Source organism: Thamnophis sirtalis, unplaced genomic scaffold (assembly GCF_051295495.1).
Source record: "Thamnophis sirtalis isolate CommonGarterSnake01/CBP01778 unplaced genomic scaffold, rThaSir2_p1.2 scaffold_1, whole genome shotgun sequence".
Lineage (NCBI taxonomy): Eukaryota > Metazoa > Chordata > Lepidosauria > Squamata > Natricidae > Thamnophis > Thamnophis sirtalis.
The window spans coordinates 20,385,139-20,400,064 of record NW_028261381.1 but is presented as its reverse complement, the minus strand read 5'-3'; the positions used below and the strand labels follow the sequence as shown (position 1 = coordinate 20,400,064).

The following is a 14,926-nucleotide window of genomic DNA, read 5'->3' as shown; positions in this document are numbered from 1 at the left end:
GCATGTTTTGTTCTGAGCACAATTGTTTTTCACGCTGCTGGCTCCTGTAAATCAATCTCTGGGCCACTTTTTTTTTTTGAGCACTTGAGAATAAGTTGGACATGTTAGTAAAAAGAAAATGGACCAGGAATAACAAAAAGAGTAGAATTTAAAAAAGTAACTCTTGATCAAAACTGTGAATGAACATTAGATAAATCTTAAAATGTAATTCTATAGTAAGCAGTTGAATTTGAGGTACTATAAAGACTTTTAAAGCAATATCACAAGGCACAATATTTATATTATAAAGCAGACACGAGAAAAAACAAGACTTTGCATAATTGCAAATAATGACAGAATTATTACATTGTATTTCATATGAAAACATAATCATTTTTAAACCAAAATGGTGTGTTTTCAGAATGCCAGATTCAATCTTCCACTTTAATTTTACTATTTAATTGTTTGATTATCACTCATGCAAATGCTGAAGCAGACTACAGCAGCACAGGTTCTAAAGATAACTGCCACCACTACTATACAGGTGGTCTTTGACTTACAACAGTTCATTTAGTGACCATTCAAAGTTATAACATCACTGAAGAAAGTGACTTATGACCGTTTTTCACACTTCTGCTGTAGCATCCCCATGGTCACATGATTTACATCCGGATGCTTGACAACTGACTCACATTTGCAACCTTCTGACAAGCAAAGTCAATGAGGAAACCTGATTCACTTAACAACTGTGTTACTAATTTAACAACTGCTGTGATTCACTTAACAAATGTGGCAAGAAAAGTCATAAAATGGGGTAAGACTCTCTTAAGAAAACATAAATTTTGGATTCAATTGTAGTTGAGGACTACCTGTACTGAAATCAGATAACACAAGACGAGTCTATTATTATTTTTTACTTGCAACAAACATTATAGGAATATATATATATATATATATATATATATATATATATATATATATATATATATATATATATATATATATATATATATATATATATATATATATAGAGAGAGAGAGAGAGAGAGAGAGAGAGAGAGAGAGAGAGAGAGAGAGAGAGAGAGAGAGAGAGAGAGATAGAGATAGATAGAGATAGATAGATAGATGAATAGATAGATAGATAGATAGATAGATAGATAGATAGATATAAAGATAAAGATATAGATATAGATATAGAGATAGATAGATAGATAGATAGATAGATAGATAGATAGATAGATAGATAGATAGATAGATAGATAGATATGTATAGTGCACTGAATATTGTAATTAAACTTCATCAATTTGACATGTCTTACCTCAAAGAGTCGCTGATCAGCATCATCAAAAGGTTTTCCATCAAGTCTATTCAGCACCTGAGCAACACCTTTACAAGGAATTAACAAATAGTTGATTTTATATTTTAAAGGAAGCTGTGTATTTACAATGATAAACATATACATAAATAAATTAATGAAGGAGAAATGCCACAAAACAAGAACTCAAAATTCAAAAACCACAAAGCATTATTACTTGCATTATAAATTATAAATGCTATTATACCAATAGCATCTGATACTGGATTACTAATATATTCATCAAAGCTTGAATTCAGCTAAATGAAACAATTCAAAATAGTAGCTTTTCTCCTGCCATGCTGGCTGAATTAGATTTAGCTCTGAGTGTCAGGCTTCATGTCAACTTATTGTACAAATATTCTTTGTGTATCTCATTTTCAACATAATAAATTCCATGAGACAGTAAATTATAATTAATTTGAAAGCAGAGCAATCTGTTGCTTGCCAATCTGCTTTTCTTCCTAATCCTCCTTTCACTTGCTGGATCGGTATTTGAAACTTCAGAAACAGGCTTTTATTTTTTTCAAGTAGAATTGTATTTATTTTAATTTATTACTACCATTAATAATTCATACATTAATTACTAAAACAGCCAGCAGTAAAGTTTTGCTACAGTGCTATTGTTTGTGTTCACATCTTTTATACCATTATATATGGACATGGACAATATTAATAAATCTAATTTGCAAATGTACAAAAGAACAGTTACTTATTATTATAGTACTACTGCAGTTAATTAATTGATAGTGAACTATATCGCATCAACACATTAACTCACGTTTTACATTTAAAAAATATTTTTAGTATCTTACCAATTATTTGGTGACTGTTATTCCATATAGGTACACAGAGTACAGATCTTATGTGAAAGCCAGACATCTGATCAACCTAAATTAAAAAAAACCCTTCATCAATTACCATAACATATGATTTAGTCTTAATCCAAAAATGTACAGGTAGCCCTAGACTTAGAATCACAATTGGGAATGCAACATCCATCACTAAGTGAGATAGTTACTAGAAGAGTTGCAGCTGATTTGTTCATGTTAACGAGGGTGCTGCAACAGTTGTAAGTGTGAGGATCAGTTGTCATTTTTTCAGCACCGTCATAACTTTGAACAATTGCTAAATAAATGATCGCAAGTCGAGGACTACCTGTATCATCATTCCCTCACATATTCGGGGGGGGGGGGAGAGAGTACTAATTTGAAATGATAACACAATTACATCAAAACTAGGCAAAATGATATGTATCTACGCATCTTAATTGAACACATCTCAGATGTACTGAAAAGCTTTTCTTCCTGAACTTAGTAATCTTCGCTACTTTTCATCATTTTAAGCAATGATTTATGGTATGTGGAGTCCAACATGTGATTTTTGCTGCGTTGTAAATGAAGTAGTTGGTGGACTCATTACTAACTGATATTATAAATAAGTTTCCAAAATGGTAAAGACATTTCAGAAATAAAATACATAATAATTTTACCTGCAATTCAAGTAGTGCAGGAAAGGAACAGGACCAAAATATGCTGGCAAATTGCAGTTCTTAGCTTTCTTGTATTTTAAGGAGATGTTATTTTAATAATAAAGACATTTTGTCTTCAATAATCATTTTTTCCTGAAAATTGACTTTGGAGATTAAATATTTAAAAAATCCCATCAAGAATTAATTATTGCTTTTTCTGCCTCATAACAAACAATATTTTTTCTCTAAATAAGTTGACAGCATTTTTATTAATGCACTCTTTAAGGAAATATAAAACAAAAATTAATCAGCTGCATTACATATTAATCGAAAGAGCATATGTGAAATTGTAACTCTACATTCAGTAAGAATATTATATGCTTTATTTCAGCATGCCTGTTGGCAGGAAGTATTGCCTAGGCATTAATGACACTTTTTCAACGGCTGAATTAATTACCTCCAGCAGTTTTCTCTGTAAAATGGCTCTGAGCATTTATATTTCAAATATAATTTTAAAAAATCTATTATGAAGGCTTTTAGAGATATTTCTTGACAGACTTACTATAAACAGAAGACTTTGTAAAAATGTCACCCCATGCTCAATACTCAATTGGGTGGATAAATCAACAATGCTGCAACATAAGATTGCGGACCAAGCTTGTTGATCAAGCTAAGGTACATGGACCTTGGTTAAACCTATCCCTGCATCTTTGCTGCACTATCAGACTGATGCAAAATGCTGGAATTTTTTTCCAGCTATGGAATGGGAAAGTAGTATCTTCTGCAGGGAAACCAGGAATCAATCAAATTCATCCACTTACTTAAGTTTCTATATCTCCAGCACACAAGACTGTGCATAGTGCATACTACACCTGAATTTAAGAAAGCAATTGTATTAGTACTGTTTGCACTTACTCCTAGCGTCACTCTTTGGAGCATCTCTCACCTACAACAGTCAAACCCAGAATGGCTTCCTCAGTTCCCCCTGTGCCCCTAAGGGCTACTACTTCACACCAAAGCTCAGTCTCTCACATCATCCATTACAAATCCCTAGCAATGTATAGGCTCAAGCTGCAAAATTCAAAGTGAATTTTGAATTGCAGTAGGGGAAACAATTCCAATTGGAAGAAGCGAAACAAAATTCTGACTCTTCACAGACCATCCAGAAGTCTGCTTTAAAAATAAAAAAGACACATTGTATTCCGTACTTGAAATAAACATTGCAAAGAGGCATGTTTTGTTCTGAGCACAATCACTTTTGCTCTCTTAGCTTTGAACTGCTGTAAATTGTCACCTAATTCTGCGCCAGGCTCCCACCCACAAAAACACTCAAACTAAACTATTTTAGGGCTCTTTGAATAAAGTAAAGGGATTAAGAATGCCATTAAGTGTAGGAAATATTGGTACTTGCGGCATCTACTGTCAATTGTGATCTGATATTTCCAGAAAGTACTGAAGGCTAAGAAACTGTGTAATGGAGCAAAACTTTAACAGACTGATTTGAATGAACCAGGTAATTATTTCGATACAAAGATCCAATGCTTATTCTAAAAAATGACTAAATCAAATAGAGAAAAGAAGGCGTTCAGAAGGTAAACCTGCAAAAGTATTGTGGATGGGTGGGAGGCCAAAGGGTCAAGAGGCAATAATGACCATGCAATTGAAGCCCCATCCCATGTAATATGTGTGGAAGTTCAATACATGTGCAGAAGAGATGTGGCTTCAAACATGTGGTCATAGGCACCGTCTTGACTTGACCATGAGGATATTTCTATAAAACTTGTAATTTCTTCCATGTCTGTGATCAGATCATAAAAGGTACATTATATTCAGCTATCCAAAATTTTGAGTATCAAAAGAATATGGAATGGGATATTTAGATGTCAAAAATGTCTTACTTCTGCATCAAAGCGAGGATCTTGATAAGCATCACTGTTGTTTACTGGAAGGCCAGTGGAAGCTACAAGTTCAGCAATGCTATTATTTACTAGCCAGTCTGAATAAGATGCTGATGGTTTCTCCAGATTGTCTCTGAAACTGTTAAAAAGAGCAAGGGAAGAAAGAATGTAGTCACTATTGGTTCAAGATCCACTTTAATATACAGAAACCATCATCTTGTTTCAGAGTAACCTTTAAAATTTCAAAGCAGCTTAATTGTATTTAGATAATTAAAAAAATGGGCAGATAGCTTGTATTCATTTGCTCTCGGTATTTATATCTGTACACAACTGGGGGAAATGGTTAGAGTGGCATAGAGAAATGATTTGAGTTTTCCTTTAGTTATGCCTTTTACTCTATTTTGTAGCACATTGTCTTCTTCTTCTTCTATATGTCTTATTGGCTAATCAATAAATAATAATAAATACAACAACTCAGCTCTTGGAAAGAACTCATTGCATATGAAGGCCAACACCAGCTAAAGAACCAGCAGCAATGACTTCACATTATTGTGAATAAATAATAATAACTATGGGATTTCCAAATACAGGAATTAAGGCGAATAGACGTATCCCAGGATAACGTTGCAGGATTCAATCTAGGTCGGTCACCAGGACCAAAGGTTTAGTCTTCCGAACTTTCAGACTCATGCCAGAGACCATCCTCAGGGAACGTCTCTCTAGCAGAGTGTGTATTTGGGCTATTCTGTGTGGTATTTATATGGTGCCTGTTGTGTGTGGCTTTTTACATGTTGATTGGTGTGCTGATGCTGGCTTATTAAGGCTGTTGTTTCCTTTTGTTGCCAAGGCCTTGCCTCCCAAGTACTTGATAAGCTGGTGGTAAATCAGCACTCCTGTTGACTGAGGAGGGGCCTGTTTCCCAGGATTCAATCATATCCCTTGGCTATTTTTGTGCCTGTTCATCCAACAATTGTTGCAGCTGCAAAATTGAATGTATATCCTTGTCCACTGCAATGCGAGAGAGCAGATACAATATTCTGCCTCTATAACTCATTCCCTCGAATCAGTTACATATCTCAAGAAAGCTTGAAGTAAAATTCTTAAATGTTGGTTATGTTTTAAGATTTATTTCCTCTCTCTCACACTTCTATTGCTCTTAAAAAGCCTAGTTTTCTAGAGTCCAGAGGTATCTGTTTTCTGCCTGCCACTTATTTCATCTTGGAGCTCATATTTCTTCCAGACTAGAAATAAACCTTTGAATGATTTACATGAAACATTTGTATTTGGTAAACACATCTCCCCAGCAATGTTGATTAGTCACCATCAAGGGAAGAAACTGTCCATTCCAAAAGCAATCTGTCCTTTGTCGGGTGGGGGAAGGCACTTACAATTTGTTTTTTTTTTCTGAAGAAAGGACTCAATGGAGAAGAGCCTAATACTGGGAAAGATTGAGGGCAAGAGAAGAAGGAGACGACAGAGAATGAGGTGGCTGGATGGAGTCACCGAAGCAGTGGATGTGAGCTTGGACTCCGGGATATGATAGAGGACAGGAAGGCCTGGAGGAACTTTATCCATGGAGTCGCGATGGGTCGGACATGACTTCACAACTAATAACAACAACAAATCCTTTATTTCTCTTTTTGCTATTATTTACCCTTGGCTAAATATAATGCCATCGGGGGTGTCTTTAGTCCTGACTCAAATATGTTGTATCCTGATAATTTGATTTATTGGAACCAGCTAATAAAGGTTTACTTTGCCTTATTTCCCCCTTATTCTTGACTTCTTTAAATTATTTTCTGTCTTGGTATCACCTTTTTATTTATCTCGTTGAAAAACAGTACTGATCTCATAGTTCCACAGAGGCAAGGATTGTTGTTGGAACACACATACATTTATTAGTTTATATTTCTTTCCTATTCTCATATTGTCTATTCGTTGTTTTATTACAAAATATTAATACAAAACTGACTGACGAAGGGTCTTTTTTTTCTCTTTCCCCTTGGTAAAACTAATATTCTTTTTACAATCCTTCATTTTTATTTAAATCAATTATAACTCTAGAACTTACTAAGAAAAGGAATTTGTCTCCATATTTATCATGCTGCAGTAGTGAGATCTGCAAAGATCAAGTACACTTTTACAATAGTGCAGCATATGTTGAGTTGAAAGGTAGGATGGCAGAGAGGTATAAATTTACAGGCAAGAGCAAGCCAGGACCTCATTTTCGAGCCTTGTCTGATAATGAAATTCATAGAATTTCATACAGCTGTATTTCACAACAGCAAGATTTGACTGGCAGACTAGAAGGAGTAAATCCAACTATAAACTGAGGATCTATGAAACCAAGGCCAATTTCTAGTCAGACTTGCTGGATCTGAGATGTTTTCTTTATGGAATTTGACTTTTCCTTTAAATGCCCCATCAATAAACTCAAGATCATAAACTAAATTGTATCCCTTGTTTTTCAAATAAAGAACTCAGAAATCCATACCTGAATAAAATATTAGGGAAAACAAAACCTAGTCTCAACAATAATATAAAAGATGCATTTCCAGTTTTCTCTAGGCATCTCTTCTCTCTATCCTGAATTCTTCCTCACAATCTCTAAACAAAGGAAAGAATAACTAAGAACAAAATATATTATGTTCTATATATATGTTCCATTTTATAGACCGTGTAAAAGAGGACTCCAAATTTGTCCCCCCCCCAAAAAAAAATTATTTTCATGGTTGATTGCTCTACATAACACACTCAAGGATTACTGCATATTACTAAAGAAATGTAGAAATAACATGAATGGCAAATGTTTCCTCTGCAAACTATACAAGAAAGATCACAATAACCAAAGTTAGAAGACATCAGAATCCCTAATAAATCTAGCTAGAATTCAGCTGGGATCTCTGTTGGAGAAAAAGCTAAGGAAAACATAAAGAGCCACATGGAATAAAGGGTGGCTAGGGGAGAAATTACATGGTCAAGGCAAATTTTTCATTTTCAACTAGAGGTGGGTTGCTCCCAGTTCGGCCCAGTTCAGCTGAACCCTAGAACAGTATCTATATCAAATTTATTTCTGGACTTTTATTTCTACGTAAAAGTTAGAACAAAATGTATATGCTAAAAGTTCTTGGGAATTATATAAGTCAAGCATCATATTACAACAATATCAAAAATTCCCAAGTTTCAATGAACCTCTAGATCTACATCTTTTATTTTATGCTAAACATGCCTTTATTTCTTCCCACTGCTTTCCCTGCAATATGTTCTGCACGAGATAAAGAGACCTTATATAATAACATGGCCAACTAAGTATTTTAAGTATTAAAAACCTGCCTTTATTTTTTAAAGAGGTTATTTAATTAGTACCCATCTTGTCATTAAGATACGCTATTTAAGCTGCAAGGGTGGGGTGGCGGGAGAGAAGAAACAGCCCAAAGTTTTAAACAATCATGAAAATGTTTGTATAGCTAAATAATATGTTCACTGCTAAAAATAAAATAGAAATAACCCAAAAATGCACGAAAGTTGGCTGAAAGGAAGAAGACTGTATCACTCTTCAATAATCACATCAATCAACCTATCAATACAGCAAAAGCTAAATAACGTGAATGTGGTTAATAAACTGGATGAAGTCCATATGGAATGCCCTTGGCAGAAGGAGACTTAATCAAATCTTTTAGCCTGCTAATTATGCTAAAATAACATTCCATATAATCATGTCACAGTTTTGCAACTGTTTCCCACATAACAGAGATGCAACCAATTATACCATCTGAGGAAGAATAATATTTTCTCTTCTACAACATATTGAGCTTAAGGGCATAAAAATATATAATACTTTTACAACAGTAGAACAAAAATTAAAGCAAAGTATAACAGATGGGTGTAACAAATGAAAAATTGTGCAAATAATTAATTAAATAAAAGGACCTCTTATTTGGATTTCTAGAATGAAGGTGAACTTGAAAGAGCTTTTCACAGACAGAATTTTGTCCTATAATCTAGGTTTATTCCTAAAAAGAAGATTAATTATAAAAGAATAAAATCTAACCTATTTTCTGAATCAGCAATGCACTTTGGAGACATCAATTCAAAGGACTTGGTAAATTTTACTTCCTGTCAAGATAAAACACGTGTAAATGTCATACATTGCAAATTTATTATACAACATTAGAAAAATACATAATCATGTTATAAAAATTAAATTCGTGCCCAATTTGTACCCAAAGCATAAAACATTCTTTTAATGCTATCTACATAATAAAGAATTAACTGAATCTTTATAAACTGTGAAATTATTACTAATCTGGCCTAGAAAACAGGAGACCATGAGTCTAGTCCTGGATTTGGCAAAAAAGCCAGGTGGGTGATTTTGAGTCAATCTCTCAGCAAAACCCTCCTCAGGAATATTATGTACATCTGCCACCTTGAGTTACTTATAAAGTAATAAAGGTGGGATAAAACTGTAATGAATAGAATAGAATATTCCAAAGTATGATTTCAAGATCACCAATTTATTTTTAAGTATTGTTTTTGTTACTTGAGGACCTCCAAATAATGTGAAAAGTGAAATATTTTATAGTTTGGAGTAGTGACTGAACATTTAGGGCTGCATGGGGCTGCCTTGAAGACCACATAGCAGCTTTAAACAGCTAAGGAAGCACAGTTATGGGCATGTCTCAATATGTCTATGTGACATGTCTTTGTCTTTGCAAGCTGTATTGGTTACCAGTTTGCTTCTGCATGCAATCAAAGTGCTGGTTATAACTTATAAAGCCTTAAACTGCATAGGGCCTATTTATTAGAGGGGCCACCTACTGTATGTCCCATGGTACCTGCATGGTCAATTTGAACTGACAATATTAGTGCATTTCAGGTTCTTTCAATTAAACAAGGTCATCTATCAGGACCCAAGAAACACAATTTCTCTATCACAGGGCCTGCTACCTGGAATGAAAATGTAGGATCCAATCTGGGTTGGTCACCGGACCAGAGGCTTAGTCTTCTGAGCTTTTGGACTTATGCTGGAACTCATCTTCAGGGAACTTCTCTCTCATCAGAATATGTACACCGACCCTGATTGGATCCTACAACATTATCCTGAGATACATATATTTGCCTTCATTTGTGGAATGAAATTCCCTCAGATCTGAATGTCTGCCAATTACCTCCCTGCGACCTATTCGATCGCACAGATTAGGCCTCCTCCGAGTTCCATCTGCCAGTCAGTGCCGACTGGCAACTACGCGGAGGAGAGCCTTTTCAGTAGTAGCTCCGACCCTCTGGAACGATCTCCCCGTGGAGATTCGTACCCTCACCACCCTCCAGACCTTCCGCACAGCCCTCAAGACCTGGCTATCCCGTCAGACCTGGGGATAAAGATCGTAACCTGCCCCCACCTGAATGATGAATGTTGTGTTTTATTTTTACTTGCACTGTTTTCATGTTTATTGTTTCATTGTCTTGTACCCCCCCCCTTCCCTATAAATTGTAAGCCGCCCTGAGTCCCCTCAGGGAAAAGGGCGGCCAATAAATAATAAACTCAAACTCAAACTCAAACTCAAACTCCTACCCTGTAGGCTTGCCGAAGGCCTATAAAGGCCTGGCTTTTCTCCCAGGTCTTGGGCTAGAGTGGCTGGTGTACCATTTGAAGGGTGTTAGTTACTGGTGGAATGTTTGGGGGTTTGCTGTTTTGGTCTTCTTTCTTGGTTTCTATTAAATTGTTTTTTATATTGTTTAGTGTAGTGTGGAGCCAAATATATAAATAAATTGGAGTCGGAGCCCAAATGTTAGACTATCAGTGTATCAAATTCAATATTGTTTAAACTAATCTAAAGTAGTTCTTAAGGGACCAATCAGAAAATTATTCAGATATGCTAGGAATTGTAATCTGCAATGTTATGTACATCGTGACATTGAACTATGACTACACTGACCATATTTGCTGGCAAAAAAATAAAGGACAACTCTGAAAAAGAAGCAAATCTGAAAGAGGTTCATAAGGATTAAAACAAAATTATTTATAACAAAGGAAAACTCAAGAGCAAAAAAAATAAATAGATCTAAAGGACGGCTTTCTAAAATAAAGGAGTATACTTTATAATACAGAGTGTATGGTCAGTCTAAATATGACCCTTTCCAAAAGTTCAGTAAAACAAAGGTTGTCTATTAATTTCAGTGGAATATATATTCAAAGGTCAAGAATTGAATGCTGTGATGGCGAACCTATGGTACACGTGCCACAGGTGGCACATAAAACTCTCTCTGCGAGCACCCCAGTTGTCACCCCAGCCCAGCTCCATCGCGCATGCAAGTGCGCCTCCCACTGGCCTGGTGGTCTTTGGGTGTCTTCAACACATGCACGAGGACAGAGTGCAAGCGGGGGTCACATACATGCATGGGGGACACACTTTGCATTTTGGGGCCTCATGCCTCCTCCCGCATCCTCTTTTGGCCCTGGAAAGCCTCTTGTACCAACCTCGAAGCCAAAAATGGGCGAGGGGGGCGGGGCGCAAGTGCACAGGGAAGCATGTGTATGCATGGGGGCAGGGCGCACATGGGGCACATGCATGCACAGGACATGCAGGGGCACACACATTGTATTATGTTTGTGGGTTTGCACGCTTTCAGCACGTGACGATACTAAGATTAGCCATACTGATCTAATGGATTGAATAATAAGCTACAATGTCTTCAAAAATATTTTTAAAAACATAGGTTTTAACAAATACACCACCCTATGTATGATCAGAAGCTAATTTTTTTCTCTAATTTAACACTGCAGAAGAGCTGCAAATGTTCAGTCATTCCCCTGTTGAACTTAGCATCTTCCTCGTTTTAAAGGTGAGTGGACAGAACAAAAATGATCGCTTGGTGGGTTAAGTGAAATCACCCCCCAAACCTAGACTGTATAATAGAAAATGAGCAACGCTTCATTCCATTTCTACTTCTGCTGAATTTATTTATTTATATGTTTATTTATTTGTTTATATTTCATATTTCTTAATAGCAATAGCACTTAGACTTATATACCACTTCACAGTGCTTTATAGCCCCCTCTAAGCTGTTTACAGAGTCAGAATATTGCCCCCAACAATCCGAGTCCTCATTTTATCAACCTTGGAAGGATGAAAGGCTGAGTCAACCTTGTGCCTTGTGATATTTGATCTGCCAAATTGAAGGCAGTCGGTAGTCAGCAGAAGTAGCCTGCAACATTGCATTCTAACCACCGTAAAAGAATCTACGCTCCCATTCCAGACTTTTCTCTCAGCAAAATCTGGTATTTTGAATATCCAAATTGTTCACAATTGTTCCACCTTACTAGCTAACTGTTTTCAGCTTAGTCAGCCAAAAACCTAGTACCGTACAAATTTTAAGTACATGCCCGAATAAATAAATACAAACATCATGACGCTTACATAAAATTTTCAAAATGTGAAATATCTACTTACTGGTGATTCAATGTCATCAAGAAGCAATACCAAGCAACGCTCACACTTGAGTAGATTCTGGGCTCGATGCATAATTTTTTTCACAATTTTCTCCAAGTCTGTCTGTTCTTCAAAGAGATCATTAACCACCTCCAGCAAGGCCTTCATACATGGGATGGAAATCGATCACAATTGGTTTCCAAAAGTAATGAATAAATGATTGCGTAATATTTCAAAAAAGAGCTGTAAAAAGAACCAGTTACTAACACTCTAGGATACTGGTTACTTGTAAATTAAACTTAGATGCACAGTCATTCCATAGGACATCTACATATGGAATGTTCTCAATTTAGTTTCCCTGTAAGAGACTTGAATATATTTCAACTATTTTTTAAACTATTTCTGACTAGGGAATGTCCTAGGGAATATTAGCTTTCTGTAACAACTAGCAAAAATATTTTGACATATCATAATGACCCTCAGAAAATGATAATAAAAACGATCATCTAGTCCAGTGTTTTTCAACCTTTTTTGTGCAAAGGCACACTTTTTTCATGACAAAAATCACGAGGCACACCACCATTAGAAAATGTTAAAAAAATTTAACTCTGTGCCTATATTGACTATATATAAAGTAATTCTCCCACGGCACACCTTACACTATGTCATGGCACACTAGTGTGCCGCGGCACAGTGGTTGAAAAACACTGATCTAGTCACATGTTAAGAAGCTTGATACAAACCTGTGTGACCTGGTGCTGAACATGAGATCATTATTTTTTCTTTCATGACATTTTGAAAGTAGAGGTACAAAGCGTTAATTAATCTCACAGCTACTTCGCTTCAGATTGTGGTATCTAATTTATGTGTTTCACAGGGCAAATTATAACATAACAGATTAATTCTCAGTGGCAGTCTACCAAATTTTTGAGATAAAGTAGATATTAAGTGAACTTGAAAACTATTAGTAAAGAATGAGAAAAAAAAGCCCAGAATAGCTTTTTCTGAATGTTTCAAAGTAATTATGTGGAAAAGAAAAAAGAATATTTTCTCATACGGAATTATAGCTTTGATAATTATGGTAGTGAAGCTGAATAGATTTCAGGCAAACCAATACCATGCATTTTACATGGGATTTATTTCAGTTAAGAGTGCTGTAGAAAATAAGGAGTATGCAAACATGACACAGTGTGAATACAGAACAGTGTACTGATGCCGATTTCTGCTCTTATTCATACTGCACTAATTAAGGCAGAAGTGGGCAATCACCAGCTGAAGAACAGCAGAGCGTTTTTACAGAAAGATGCTAAAAGTGCTAGGAGTGGCAGAGGAACATTTTCTTTTAAAAAAGAAAATCCTTTGGTAGTACTTTCAAGGGTAGGATTAGGCCCAGAACTGCCGACTACAATATGAAAGGGAAAAAATGGTGAACTAATACAAATGCAAGTGACTGGACAGATAGATCTACTTTTAGGATTCGTGCTCTGCACTTAATACATATGGAGGGATTGAGGGCTGCAAAAAGGGTGAGACATGTCACACAAGAGGACAGGCAAGGGAAATTTCTGGATGCTCCTTTAAAAAAAAAAAGTGATCTCATTATTATAGGACAGTGTTTCTCAACCTTGGCAACTTGAAGATGTCCGGACTTCAACTCCCAGAATTCCCCAGCCAGCGAATGCTTGAGAAACACTGTTATAGGAGATATACAATTTTCAAAATGGTATCTCCAAGGAAAATGAAAGTCTACCCTTCCTCATGTCTTCCTAGTGCATAGACAAACGTCAACATAGTGATAACTATCTGCCATGTTCATTTAGTTATGGTTTTATGGTAACACAGGACAACTTTTAGGTTGAAGAAGAAATAAATTAAACTCAAGGTATTAGGAGCGTGAACTTTTAGCAAACTAGATATTTTAAAAGTGCATTTTAATGCCTAATAGGTTTATTATCATATAAGCTCTTGTGTTTTAAAGTCCACTACTTAAGCAGGCAAAATGTTATTCTCAGTGGTCAGTTTAGGTTCAGTGGACTCTACTTCACAAAAATATATGTTAGTTGATATAGCAACATAGCTATTTTAAAAGCTGTTTCCACAGAAAACGACCTAGCTCTCTTACTCCTTTAAGGCAGTGTTTCTTAAAGTGTAACCCAGCTGTGTGTGTGTCCGCCAACACCCTCTAAGCAAAATAAAATCAAAATCAATTATTTCATATCCGATGTTAAAAAAATTAATACTATCTTAAAATCCCACCAAACAATCATGAGATATTTAATATGGTAAAAATGGCAATAGCAATAGCAGTTAGACTTATATACCGCTTCATAGGGCTTTCAGCCCTCTCTAAGCGGTTTACAGAGTCAGCATATTGCCCCCAACAACAATCCGGGTCCTCATTTTACCCACCTCGGAAGGATGGAAGGCTGAGTCAACCCTGAGCCGGTGAGATTTGAACAGCCGAACTGCAGAACTGCAGTCAGCTGAAGTAGCCTACAGTGCTGCATTTAACTACTGCGCCACCTCGGCTTGGTGCGTGACCCGTCAAAACCGCAGACGACAAAAGCGTGCTCGACGAAAGCGCGTACCTGACGTCATCAGCAGTGCGATGAAAAACATTTAAAAATAAATTAAATTAAAATTTAAATTAAATTAAAGCAAGCCGATTCACATAAAGGTAAGGGTTAGGTTTAGGGTTAGGGTTAGGTTAAGGGTTAGGGTTAGGTTTACGTTAAGCGGTAGGGTTAGGTTTAGCGTTAGGTTAAGGGTTAGCGTTAGGTTTAGCGTTAGGTT

General features: G+C 36.0%; 1 protein-coding gene across 1 annotated transcript in view; it reads right to left on the bottom strand.

Moving 5' to 3' along the window:
- Positions 1-14,926, bottom strand: part of PDE11A (phosphodiesterase 11A) — a 162,600-nt gene that overhangs the window by 76,506 nt on the left and 71,168 nt on the right. The window contains exons 4-8 of the mRNA XM_087708566.1: positions 12,155-12,295; positions 8,755-8,819; positions 4,704-4,842; positions 2,150-2,225; positions 1,299-1,366 (exon numbers count right to left, since the gene is read on the bottom strand). Of these exons, the coding sequence (XP_087564692.1) occupies positions 1,299-1,366; positions 2,150-2,225; positions 4,704-4,842; positions 8,755-8,819; positions 12,155-12,295 (489 nt within the window). The remainder of the gene's footprint in view (positions 1-1,298; positions 1,367-2,149; positions 2,226-4,703; positions 4,843-8,754; positions 8,820-12,154; positions 12,296-14,926) is intronic.